General features: G+C 46.9%; 1 protein-coding gene across 2 annotated transcripts in view; it reads right to left on the bottom strand.

Moving 5' to 3' along the window:
* The window catches only part of Ppp1r13b (protein phosphatase 1 regulatory subunit 13B), a 75,104-nt gene that overhangs the window by 1,820 nt on the left and 59,886 nt on the right, over positions 1–13,398 (bottom strand). Inside the window, exons 7-17 of one of the 2 annotated variants that reach the window (XM_075948477.1) lie at positions 12,050–12,246; positions 11,205–11,345; positions 8,646–8,826; positions 7,086–7,190; positions 5,307–5,473; positions 4,538–5,039; positions 2,799–3,565; positions 2,433–2,570; positions 2,231–2,364; positions 1,513–1,679; positions 337–536 (exon numbers count right to left, since the gene is read on the bottom strand). In XM_075948477.1, coding sequence (XP_075804592.1) covers positions 337–536; positions 1,513–1,679; positions 2,231–2,364; positions 2,433–2,570; positions 2,799–3,565; positions 4,538–5,039; positions 5,307–5,473; positions 7,086–7,190; positions 8,646–8,826; positions 11,205–11,345; positions 12,050–12,246 — 2,699 coding nt within the window. The remainder of the gene's footprint in view (positions 1–336; positions 537–1,512; positions 1,680–2,230; positions 2,365–2,432; positions 2,571–2,798; positions 3,566–4,537; positions 5,040–5,306; positions 5,474–7,085; positions 7,191–8,645; positions 8,827–11,204; positions 11,346–12,049; positions 12,247–13,398) is intronic. The other variant, XM_075948478.1, reaches the window with a different exon arrangement.

The raw sequence follows: 13,398 nt of genomic DNA, 5'->3' as shown, positions 1-13,398 counted from the left end.
ATTATAGTGTGACACTATACCCAGCTCTGATACTCCAGATCATGGAGGACGATGTGGGGTGGGGTGACTTAGTACTTGCAAAAGTTTACCATGAGCAAAGCAGAGTGAGGTGACCTTGATGGTCTCTAACATCCACATGCTCTCCCACGGGGAAAGCCAGACTCTAGGGACTAAGGGGCTTGCCCGTATAGAGAGCAGGCTGCTAGGGCTTACTGAATAGTGTTTTGTTCTATCCTGATGTCAGCACAACTGAAGCCATCTGAATGTCTCTGTGACTTGTACAGGTACGAGGCCAGCTGACTTCCAGTGTCTAAGCTGTGAGTGCCGAGTGCTTACCCCCAGCAAGTTTTTGGGCACATAGCCTTCCCGGTCCCCGAGACGAGCCCACCACCATTCAGTCTCATTTTCATCTTTGCGCCTCAGGATGGTGATGGCATCCCCTTCATGGAAGGACAGCTCATCGCTGTTCTGGGCCTCGTAGTCCCACAGAGCATACACAGTGCCTTTGTTCATCACTCCCAGCTTCTCCTGTACCCCTAAGCCAAAAAGAGATAGATTTTAGCAGAGAGGCCAGCAGAGGTAGGTAAAGGTGAAACAAAACTTATGTCAAGTCATCAGGTAGGGAGCTGTGACTGCATTGAGTACCAACAAACCAGCTGCACATGGTGGTTTGCACCTTGGTTGTTGTAAGCATAACATCACCCAGGGTCTACTTCAGGCCTATGCCATCATTGCTGAGAAGCCTTCTCTTAGCAGGAGCCTGTGTGACAGCAGCCTCTTCCTCACATGGGCTGGGTTTCCCAGGGCCCTTGTTCCTGCCCAGCTTCATTAATGCCCAGCACTTTGTTGCCTGCCTTTGTTGTGGGAGTTCAGTACCCACCGTAGTTTGGCTGTTATTGCTTGTATCACCAAGTCAAACACAGTAACTTCCCAGGGCTATATGGAACCAGCAACTTGTAACTGCTTAGCAGAGGACATGGTTGAGCTCCTAGATTCCTGACACTAGCTACAGCAACTTAGTTGGGACATGCCCTTCACTTGCCAGACACTTGAGGTGTGTAGATGCCCCCCCACCCACCCAAAGAAAGAATTTCTCTGTGTAGCCCTGGTTGTCCTGGAACTCACTCTGTAGTCCAGGCTGGCCTCGAACTCAGAGATCATCCTGCCTCTGCCTCCTGAGTGCTGGAATTAAAGGCATGCACCACCACCATACCCACTCCCTCTGAATCCAGGGCATGCTTACTCAAATCCTTCTAATATGATTTTTGTTTAAGGCAGAGTCTCACTATGTAGGCCAGGCTGTCCTGCAACTTGTGGTCTTCCTAAAGCTTTCAAGTGGAAGATTTAGGTTTGTACCACCCAGATACAAATGGGATTTTCAGATGTTTAGGGCGAGTGTAAAGGTGACCACTTAAGCATGATCTGCTCCCTGAGCCAGATTTTAGGCCAGATATGGGATGCAGTGCCGATTAGCAGGGGAAGCAGCTGAGGCACGCGAGCTTCCCTACGTACCGTACAGAAACTGAGAACACTGGATGTATCCCTCTTCCATCTCTTCACACTTATCTGCAGCAGTCTCAATGTCACTGATGGTGGAAGCAAAGATAGCGGCTCCACTTTCCACCAGTTGCTTGCAGAGGTGGACACTGTTGCAAGAGGCAGCACAATGCAGCGGTGTCCTAGAACCAGAGGGGGACATGTAGAGTCTGCACCACCCAGGGCTATTTGGCCCCTGTGTGACACAAACCTCCAAGAATTTTGATGAAAGTACCACACCTTTTATAGGTGTTTTGTTAATTTTATGTGTATGGGTGTTCTGCCTGCATGGATGTGTGTGCATCATGTGCATGCAGAGGCCAGATGAGGTTGTCAGCTGAGCTGGGACTGGAGCTACTGTTGTCCTGTAGGTGCTGAGAAGCAAACCTGGGTCTTTTGGAAGAGGATTCAAGGCTCTTTAACCACTGAAACATCTCTGGAGTCCCAAGTTTCTACTTTTTTTTTGTTTGCTTCTTGAGACAGGGTTTCTCTATGTAGAACTTCTTGAAACTTGCTTTGTAGACCAGGTTGGCCTTCAACTCAGATCCACCTGCCTCTGCCTCCTAAGTGCTGGGATTAAACTGTGCGCCACCACCTCCTGACTCACGTTTTAAAAACGTGTATCATTTCTTTTTGTAAGCTAGGGGAAATTAGTCTCTGAGCCCTTCCCCTCCCCACGCCCCAGGGTTCTCACCATCCATCACTGTCAGCAGCATTCACGTTGACACCAAAGTCCAGCAGAAACTTCACAATGTGATGGTGGCCGGCACAGACAGCATTGTGCAGGGGCGTGATCCCTTCGTCATTGGGTTTGCTAGGGTCTTCCACCTAGGACACAGAGCAAGTAAAAGCCAGCCCTTCAAACTTCCAGCAGCATATATGGGAGTATGGCTCACCTCGTAGATGATCCTCTGCACTAGATCAAACTCTCCTTCCAGGGAAGCATCTAGAAGCAGCGCTAGGGGGTTGAAGCGCACTCTCAGCCCATGCCCAGTTCGTTCAGAGTTAGGCTTCTTCAGGTTGGTCCGTTTGCTCTGTGTAGGCAAACAAGTGTTTCAGTGTCAGGTGACCTACCCAAGGCAAGGACCAATCCAAGACTTTGCTGTGGGAAGGGGTGCCAGGAACTAAGGCAGCAGCTCTCCAGGAGCAAACCCTGGCGCCTGCCCTACAAGGGCCTGGCCATCTGTAGAGTAGATGGCCAGGGAGGCTGCCAGCTACTCCTAGGAAGGTTAGAGGGAAGGAGCAATAGCAGGGATACCCACCGCAGGTGTTGCTGAGGGATGGATGACAGGGGAAAGGGGTGCTGGAGGGACTTGTTCCTCCTCCAAAGGAGCCTCAGGCACAGGACTTGGGATCTGTTCTGTGGAGGGCACTGTAGCCACGTTGTTGTTATTGTCCTCAGCAGGCTCAGCAGTTTGATGAGTTGTTTGGGGGCTAATGAGCTCCTCTGGCTCAGGGGAAGGTAACTCATTATCATTGGCATCTGAGGATGGGGCAAGCTCTTCGGGAAGTGGGGCTGTGGGCCGGGGAGGGAGAGACTCATCCAGGTTGCCATTGGCATTAGTATTTCCGTTGTCCACATCAGCTAAGGTGCCCACAAAGTCCTGTGAAGGGCTGGGCTGGTAGAAAGGGGTACCCTCCATGCCACCAGCCAGGGTATTGAAACGTTGATACAGCAATTTCTGGATGTTGGGCCCTCCAGGGCCCTCCGGCTCTGTGATAGAGCTACGCTTCTTCAGGGGTCGGGGTGCATTGGCCAGCTTCCTGCGGAGAGCCTCCAAGTCCGCATCACTCTGATAACGAAGTGGCGAGTGCACAATGGGTGTCAGTTTGGTGGGACTGAGTGGCCGTGGCAGGCTTTCCACCGTGCTGCCTTCTCCAGGTACAGGGGGCCCCTCCTGTTCTGGCTCTTTCTCAGCACATTCTGAAGGAGGTTGAGGCTGTGTTGTGCCTGGGCCCAGTGACCCATGAAGAAACGGCAAGGGTGATGGAGATGCTGACCCTGACGGTAGGACAGGCTTACCATATACTGGAGGAGAAACAGAGGACAGAACAATTTCATGCCGGCTACTATGGCAGGATCTTTTCCCTGGCCCTCACTTGATGACATAAGCTGCTATTGCTGGTGGGTTCTGATTTTTGAATCCTCAGCAAACATTTTCCAAGACCATCCAGTCACTCCCTTTAAACTGAGTTTTATATATGGTTCCAAGACTGGGCTTTTTCAAAACAAAAAATTGTTGACCTGAGTTTCCCCACTCCAACAAAAGTCTGCTTAGTTTTCTGACCAAGGAAAAATGCCAAATCCACTAAATCTGCATCTGAGCCTGGGGCTGACTCAGGCAACATGAAGATACTTACCTCTTTGTAGCAGGACGCATCTGACCTGTGGTTGAAATACTTCTCCCATGGCCAGAACTATGTCCATAGATCACACTACTTGGGAGGTCCTTGGCAGGTGATGGCTAAAGACACCCAGGGATCGAACTACAAGTTTGGATGCTGCAGCACTGGCCTGGCCCATAGAACCTTCCAGCTAGGATGGGAAACTCTTCGACCTCCATGAGGTATGTAGAGCTGTGCTGTCTCTTCTCATTTGCCTTTCTAGGTGATTGGTCCCTGTTCAATCACCCACTCCAGACTGTCCCTCATGGAAGCTCCTCACACTGCCCATACCCAGGATGCTGACTTAGCAATGGCCAGCAGGTTCACCCCGTAACCACTGGATAACTAATGGCATAAGTTATCCTGAAGCAGGAGAAAAATGAAATTCCGCAAGTCTTACCTTCTGCATTTACTACTGAGTGATATGCGGATACCCAGGCAGGAAGTCAGAGTGTGATTGTCTGCAAAATTACTCTGCATTTTTGTCTCTTATTTTCATCCCAAACTGACACCCTATACTTTATGTAAGAATTGTTTTATCGCAAGTAGCATGCAAGAACACAGATCTTAATTAAGGGATAACTACCATTTCAAAGGAAGTATTCAGCCAGCATACCTGCTTTAACTGACTTATTTAAGGTGCCATGCACTGGTGGCTGGTAATTCTTAGGTGGTGTGGCTTGCTGGAGGTACATGGAGTATATGGAACTTGAATTTACTGTCTGAGGTCCCTTCCTGGGAGACTGTGGTCTTGACCCTTTATCAGCCAGAAAAGGCCTAATGGCCACTGTCAGTGGAAGCTCAGGTTTTCCGTCTCCAGTTGGAAAGGCAGGTGGCCCTGCTGGAGGGTATGTGGGACTTGGTGGCACTGAGATCCTCTGCTGAATCTGCTGCGAGGAGCCAGGCTGGGGAGCGTTGCCTGCAGGGGGCAGTGGGGCAGGTTTCTGTCGACTTGGTGGACCTGCACCAGGTCTGGGCAAGCTGCCTTCTTTCCTCCTCTCCAGGGAGCTTGTTGATCCTGGGCCCAAGGGCACAGGACTTGGATATGTCCCATAACTTGGGGGCAGTGGCTTGCCTACACCAGGGATGGGAGGTGGCCCTTTGCCAATCTCGATGCCCTAAATTTATAAGAAGAAAACACCAAGTTACTCTTTGGAAGGTTAAATGTATTTCTATCCATTTACAACAGCACAGAGTAGGGTTTATAAGCCTTCAGGACGTAAGACACACCACTAGGCTCGCTACTTTGCACTTGAGTATGCTCAGGCCCCTGAGGGCCAGGAGCTGTTCGGTAAGGTGGACAGTAACAGAGCTGCCTTGTCTTCATGCTACCTCACACCCTTGAGGTGAAAATCAGCACAGCAGGGAAACTCGCTGAGACCTACCAGCTTTTCTGTAGCTCCCAGTGCTGACAAAGGCAAAGGCTGGCTGGAGATGGCGCCTTGCTTTAGGGCCCCCTCCATGCCTGAGTCCTTCCAGTCTCCACCAGCCATCTGAGTTGGCTTCACGGAAGCAGAATTCTGCTTTAATGTCGGCCAGTTTCCATCATTAGCTTGAGAAGAGCATAGGATAAGGAAAAAGACAGTGTTGGAATTAGTTGAGCCAGAAACAAATACACCACTGGGACTCCATTACCTACATCGTCAACCAACATCACAGACCTCTGCATAAGCCCAAGGAGGGACCTGGGCTATCATCTGGCCACTGTGACCAGCACTCACCAACACTACAGCAAGGGCTGCATCACACTGGAACAGGTTAAGTCCCACATCCCAGCACAGAACACAGCAGCACTTAGCCATCAGGCATTACTTACACACACAATCACATACAGCAGTAGGAAAAGATTTATCATTTAACTTCATAATAGATTTGATTTGTATGATTTCCATTATTAGAATAAAATTTCTCCTTTTATGTGAGCAATTCTTTCCTTCTAAAACAATCTGTGGCCACAAGAGGCCAGTCCAAGTTCTTTCTGATTGAGTAGCAGCAGGAGCAGCAGCTAACATTTGTTGTAATGATTAGGAAGCCAGTCATCAACCCCAAGTTTCCAGGAAATTCAGAAAAGATGTTTATTACAACATTTTCCAAACTGAAAAGAGGTGCACATAAGGGGACTGAAACTGCGGGTCAACCGTGTACCCTTACTTAGGCCTCTGCTGCTCTTTGACAGGCACAGGTGTGGGCCGCCTTGGCTGCCTGCTTCCAATCCCATAGCAGCTAGGCATGCGCAGGAATTAGCCAGGGATGAGGGATAACAGAGCAGCAAGAAGGCATCTGTCACAACTGCTTCAAGTCCTAAGTGTGAGTGGCTCCAGAATGTTCTGCAGGACCTGCATGCTCTGGCTGGTTCGCGCCCTTCGGTGACTACAGTGCTAAGTTGCAGGGCTCCACAGTGTTGCCCAGCACGGGAGAGGGTGAGACATTTCAGAGCCTTTGCTTAAGTCTGTCGGCCTCTTCCTGACAAGTGTGTGAGCTTTCACTCCCTTTTGGTTGGATGACTGGGAGTAGAGCTGCACAAAACTCACTAGAAGCACCTGGGTGAAAACTCAGCTTACTGGAAAAGCAAGGCCAACTGGAGGCCCATGGTGTGAGTAGGTGGGCTAAGATGGGATTTTCTGTTCTCGGGGTCATGGGAATATACATGGCTGCCCAGTAGCCTCAGAAATCCCACAGCAATGGGGAGTTTTATTGGAAGCAGTCATGAGAGAGGACCGAGAAACAATTTTTCTTCAGGTATCACAGGTAGCCACTTAACATTTTGTATTGCAAAAAAAAAAAAGAGAGAGAAAAACAAGTCTCAGAAGTAACTCAGAAAATCCCCTTCACTCTTTCTTTCTCTGAGACAGCCTAGAACTTTCAGTCCTTCTGCTTCAGCCTCCTAGTGTGTGCCACTATGCCCAGCAGTCCACACACATCCACAACATAACCCTTCCTGTGCGAGCATCCGTTACTTGGTGTCTAACCCGTCTGTGGATGACTCTGTGTGGGCCCTTCCCCCAAATCCACAACTGGATTAGAAGGGGCAGGTGTTAGCACAGTATTGCTTTCGAGAGCAAGGGTGATTAGCAGTCCTTTGTCAGTTTGGAAAAACAAATTATGGTTGATTCAATCTGTGTTGTAGATCAAAAGTGCCCCAATAAGGCTATCAGATGACATACAGTTTACAAGTAGGCTTGCAGAGTGCTGCGACGAGCTGCCATCAGGCCCGACGTCCAGGTCTGACACTGTCCACGTGCTGATTACTCTGCCTCTACTGTGGCCATCTGTGTAATAGAACCAGGATAGCCAACCAGGGGTCAGAGCCCCCTAGGGAGAATTCCTCATCCTAGCTCCAGCTTGGGTTCACACTGGAAACCTGAAAAGCTGTTTTCAGCTACAGTGGGAGGAATGAGGTTCAAGGCATCTTCTGGCAACCGTATGAGGCTACACAGCACTTAAGTAGGGAGTGGAAAACAGGTGACATTCTCAGCTTGGAATTTTTAACTACCAAGTCAGCGAAGGAGGACACAGCTCATCTGTCAGTGAAACATTTCACACACACCATGGATAGGGGACTCACACAACTGCCTGCCAATGAATACCCGTGAGGACTGCTAAGACCTGGTCATAAAAAGCTCTGAGTGGGGTTCTGGCCCATGAGGGTCAGGGAAGCTCCACTGGCTATAGTCAGAAGGAGCCAGAATGGCAGATGTAGCCAAGCAATAGAGAGCAAAAATACCTGGTGTGGTGGTACATGACTTTATCCCAGCAAAGGAGAAGCAGGAGGACCTCTGTGAGTTCCAGGCCAGTCAAGGCCACACAGACCCGGTCTCAAACATAATCACCCCTCCCCACCAAAGGCAAGCAAACAGCACAAAAGACTACCACAAACTGGTTACTAATACCGGAGGTGGGGGAAGACTCAAAATATGGGCTTTATACCAGGAGAACAATATTTTCACAAATTTAATATGCCACAACACAAGTTCTCAAGTCTGTGTATACAGGCCAACCCTAGTCATAAAGTCTTACTGTATGGAAACTGATTTTTTTTTTTTAAGACAGGGTCTCCTTGTGTAGCCGAGGCTGGCCTTGAACTTGCAGCCGTCTTCTTACCTCTGCCTCCTGAGTACTGGGATCACAGGTACATGTCACCATACATGTTTTTAAACCTACTGGTTTAAAAACAATCACACTCTCTGCATAAAAGCCCGATGCCTGGCTGGAACACCATGCAATGAGTACTCAGAGCATAGTGCTGGAGGCCTGAATCATCACACTGTATAACTGCAGAGACCAAAGAAAGGGTTATGGTTTTTTTTCTTTTCCTCTCCTGGACCTGACCTCTGGTGCTGGATATCCAACCCATGGCTTTGCAGCCACACCCATAACCCAACCCAAGTTTGTGGGTTTTCTGACTGATGAAGATAGAACAGCTATAGCACTGTCTGAAGGAAGGCAGCTCTTACCTAGCCGCAGACTCCTGCGTCAAAGCTTTTAGGGATAAAGAAGCCTGTGCTATATGCATCTTGTAAATTTTCATTTGTGGTTTGAAAAGCACAGTCAAGACCTTCAGATCAGTAAAGACAATTAGTTCTTGTTTTAGGGTCACTGTTACTGTAGAGACCAGGAACTTGAGATGGGGCAGAGTCTGTGTTAAATACAGAGGTAGGGGCTGGTACCACCTCCACACCACTCTCTCCATGTACTCCCCAGAGGAGAGGACTGGGGCGACCTACCAGATTTGGATCTTCCATGGGCGGCACTTGAGGCAATGGTGAGAGACTGGGGCTTTACGGGGTCCCCTGGGAGAGGAAATCCCCCAACACTGGGAACCTGGATGTAAGGACCCACAGCAGCGACCCGGCCAGATGTACTCAGGGGTGACTGTGGTGATGATGTGCCATTCACACGGCTCAGCTGCAATGAGGATGAAGTCAGAGTCAAGATTCTCTTAAATACCAAGTTCAGTGAGACTGTCAGGCTGGGAAAGGGAAAAATCACTCAGCTTATAACCTGGGAGTCCCTTGCACTGAAAGACAAGCATGTAGAAGGGGAGAACCTGATTTATACTAAACACCTACCTACTGGTGAGCTACGAAAACAGAGTTGGCATGGTGACAGCCCAAGCTCCAATAGGGAGGGCTACCCCCTGTTGTGTGGACAGAGGTACTGGTCAAAGCCGGCTTGCTCTCTGAGTACAGCTCCAGACCTTCTCTGTTACTTACTCACTATACTCTCAAGCCAGTAGCTTGGGTTTCGTTGAGGGTCTGTGTCTGTATGTGTAGTTGGGATGAGAGTTATCTTTTTTTTTTTTTTTTTTCTTTTTTTTTGGTACCTGGAGGGACAGCCGTGGGTGCTGGGAACCGAACTCTTATATTTTTGGTTGTGAGCCTAGCCTTTAACGGCTGAGCCATCCCTCCAGGCCTAGGATGAGAGTTATCATAAGAATGCAAGGCGAGGTGCTCCATTGACCTCCAGTCCTGACAGGGACCCTGCATTTCTGAGAGCAGCTCTGCTTTTATAAGAAAGAACAACCAGGTAGAAGACACTGGCCAATATCAAAAGGGTGTACAACAGGATTCTAACTAGAGAATCATGGGCTCCTTATGGCTCCTTGCTAAGAAGGTTTTAAATGGGGAAACCAAGGATTCTGCATGCTGGGAAAGGCTCAAGACCTTCCCAAATGCTCGTAAGTACCTAGATCTTCAGGAGAACCACAACTCTGCAAAAGCATAAGTTCTTTAAGATCCCTGAAACAGCATAACATGTCTAGCTATTTGTGTGTGCACATGTGCAGAGATCAGGGACAACTCATTATAGGAGTTGGTTCTTCCATTCTACTTACTGTACCATGTGGGTAACAAGTGTGTTTGTTGTCTAACCACCTCATCAGGCCTGTAATGGGTGGCTCTTGGCTAAGCCATGGTACCCAGATAGGTGCTCAACCAGTAGTCTAGGTGTTGCCAAGAAGACCTTTTTTTTTTTTTAAAAAAGATGAGATTAAAATTTAGTGGACTCTAAGTAAAACAGGTGGGTAGGTCTCATGTAACCAGTGCATGGCCTTGATAAAAACTAGGTCACCCAGAAAGAGGGGACTAGAGCAGCCAGCCTTTACTTAAGCTCCTGGGTCTCCGTGCTACAGCTTTCAGACTTGCTTGCCTTTATTAATACATAAGCCATACTGGAGAGCTGCTTTAGCAGCTAAGAACACTGGCTGCTCTTCTAGTGGACCCTCGTGACAGCTAATAACTCTAGCTCCAGTTCCAGAGGCTCCAACACTCTCCTCTAGCCTTTGTGGGCACTGTGTGCATGTAGTGCACAGACACACATGCAGGGGTGCACACTAAAATCTAAAATAGAGAAAACCATATAGACCAATTCCTGAAGATCTTTCTTTTCCTCTCTCCCTCCCTCTTCCTCCTCTCTCTGCAGAACTTTCTTCGCTACTCTATATAAATAAGCCCACATAATCTTGTCTCTCATGGCCTCTGTGTTGTTAATCTTGATGAGAAAAACATCTGAAACTTCTCCAATTACTGACCTTTAAACTCAGGTTTAAGAAACAGGGTAGCTCTCTGAGAAACAGATCGCTGAAGTCCAGTTGCCATCCTCTATCATCCTTCAGATCCACCTCAGCTAGGCAAAGCCTATGACACGCATCCCTGCCTCCTCAGAGCATCATTCAGAGTGACTGAGGCTGACAAGAGGACACCTCTGTCACCAAACTGTCTAAGCATGTGCCGGGAACCCAGGGCAGAGAAGACATCAGCCTAAGGTGCTGATGGTGTAAGGGTTGGATGTGGTGTCCAGTCAGACACAGGTGTAGTGCTGATCCCACTCCTGTACTGAGAGGCAGCAGAGTGGTGAAGGGCAGGCAGACTCTGGACCACGGTACAGCATTAGATGTTAAAGGAATGACAGTGATCTCAGGCAAGGTACAGACCGATGAACAAAATCGACACAATCCCACTTCCATTGGAAATCCTACACTTTTCTATATCTAGAGCCATTAGCAATCATAGGCTCTGGTGAATACTCCTATACTATTTTCTATCTGTGAAATTTAGAATAGCAAATACTTTTGAAACTATAAGTTTGTAGCATTTTGTTCACGACTTTAGTTGTTGACACACACGCTCCCTATGCAGGTCGGGCTAGCCCCTGATTTACAAATCTCCTGCCTCCACCTCCTAAGTATTGGGATTCAGTATATACTAGCAGACCCACAACAACTGGCAGCTTTAGATGAAATGCTACTAGTAGTTTGGTTCACAGCCACCCACTCTTTCACATGCCTGGATTTTCTTGCCATAAAGGCGTTCACGCAGCTCACTGATCCGCTTATCCATCATGGCCACTTCCATGTTGCGCTTGTTCAAGAGATCCTTCTGCTGCTGGAGCTTGGAATTCTGTTCCTGGTTAAGTTGGTTACGAATCTGCAAAGTAGAGAATACAACTTACCAGTTGCATGAATTACATCTTATCATGTTTCTAGTAGGCAGGGTCCCACATCGGTTCCACACATGAATCGAGAAGCATGTCTTTTCAGGGCCAGTCTGCTCTGGCCACAGCATGATGATTATCTATTTAGTTTAGACTCCATAAATCCAAATGACAAACACGTAAAGTGTAATCTCCACAAAGTGGACTAAAGCATTCTAAAAAGCAGTTAGTTAAGAGCTCACAGTAGCTGTGTGTGGTGGCATACATCTTTAACCCCAGCACTCAGGAGGCAAAGGCAGGCACATCTCTGAGTTCCAGGTGAGTAAGAGCTACACAGTGAGATAGTCTCCAAATTACAAAAAAAAAAAAGTTTCTTGTCAATTCTAGAGTTTTGGAAGTTGTTTATAAATGCACTTCCTATTTATTTAGGTAATATTATATCCTTTTGGTTTATATATTTTATGTATGAGTGTTTTTGCTTTCATGTATGTATGTGAATCATGTGTTTGCAATGCCTGTGAAACAGAAGAGGCCATCAGATTCCCTGGAAGTGGAGTTACAGAAGTTTGTGAGCCACCATGTGGTCTGAACTTGGGTCTTCTGCAAAAACTAAGTGTTTAAGAGCTCCGAGCCATCTCTCTAAGCCAGAGAAATGGACCCACTGAGTAAGGCCAAAGCCCCAGACCCAGGCAATTACCTGTAGTTCTTGGTATAGTCGTTTTAACTCCACCGCTGCTGGTCCTGTTAACTTGCCATTGTATGACTGGAACCCATTTAGTTTTCCTTTCTTTAAATCTTCTAGTTGCTGACTTAGCTGATCAACCCGTAAGATTGCAGTCTGAACTTCCTGCTTCTTTTCCTGAAACATGGCACTGAACCTTTCTATCTCAGCAGCTGTAATCACCAAAAAAGGAAAATGGTCATTTCATTTCTATACAGTATACTCAATTCTGGTTTTATTTAGTGCTAGATTTGAATTGAAGTGTATGCGTAAAAATAAAAGATAGTTTATGCATAACCCAAAATATGTTTTTTTTTCTCCCAAGAGCTATGGCTGGAGAAACCCTGCATCTCACATTTGCCAGGTGAGTGTCCAGCTCCAGAACACACCAACAGATTTTGAAATCCATGATGTGACTATTCACAAATAATTATGCTTGCATTAGTTAATAAATATTCTTTAGGGGCATAGTACAAAAGCTAGTTTGGTCAAGGTACTTAAGAATCTCAGAGAGCAAGATAAAAAGCTTTGTTATTAAGGCCTTATCCATCCTTGTAACATTAAACAGGCATTCGTTAAACTGACAAACAACAGTGGGCGGTGGCAGTGCACACTTTAATCCCAGCACTCAGGAGGCAGAGGCAGGCAGATCTCTGTGAGTTTGAGGCCAGCCTGTTCTACAAAGTAAGTTCTAGGACAATTACGACTGTTACACAGAGGAAACCCTGTCTTGAAAACAAAAAACAAAACAAAACAAAAACACCAAAACACAAAACTGACAAACAACAAACCAAACCAAAAAAAAAAACAATTCACAGAGAATTAAAAGAAACACCTGCATGATGTAACTGATCATTTGTGGACACAAGGCCTTACTCCAGTCTTGTCCTCCGGCCTCTGACTCTCAAGGGCTGGGATTACAGGCTATATTATGGTCATCTTAATGCATGAATAAAATTTGAGTAATTCAACAAAACAGACTAACTCATTATAGCCCCTGGAGCTGTCTGACACCAATCCAAAGGGCTGATGTCATTACCATAACAGAAGGGGCCAGAGTTATTCCGAAACAAACTGCATGTCATAAATATGCAAAAATCACCATAGACTTATCAAAAACTTTTTAAGTTCAAGGAGACAGAAATGTTAACCTCCTGATTAACCAATACATATTATATACATTATTCAAATTATTATATTGTGCCCTATAAAATACACAATTAGATTTATATTAAAAAATAGAAAATTAATTTCAAACAATACCATAAGAGAGCACAACCTTATTCAGATTTCATTGGTTTTTTTTTAAATATTTATTTATTTAT

The sequence above is a fragment of the Microtus pennsylvanicus genome, chromosome 14, assembly GCF_037038515.1.
Source record: "Microtus pennsylvanicus isolate mMicPen1 chromosome 14, mMicPen1.hap1, whole genome shotgun sequence".
In the NCBI taxonomy this organism is placed as follows: domain Eukaryota; kingdom Metazoa; phylum Chordata; class Mammalia; order Rodentia; family Cricetidae; genus Microtus; species Microtus pennsylvanicus.
The sequence above is the reverse complement of the archived record's forward strand: the minus strand, read 5'-3'. Positions and strand labels throughout refer to the sequence as shown.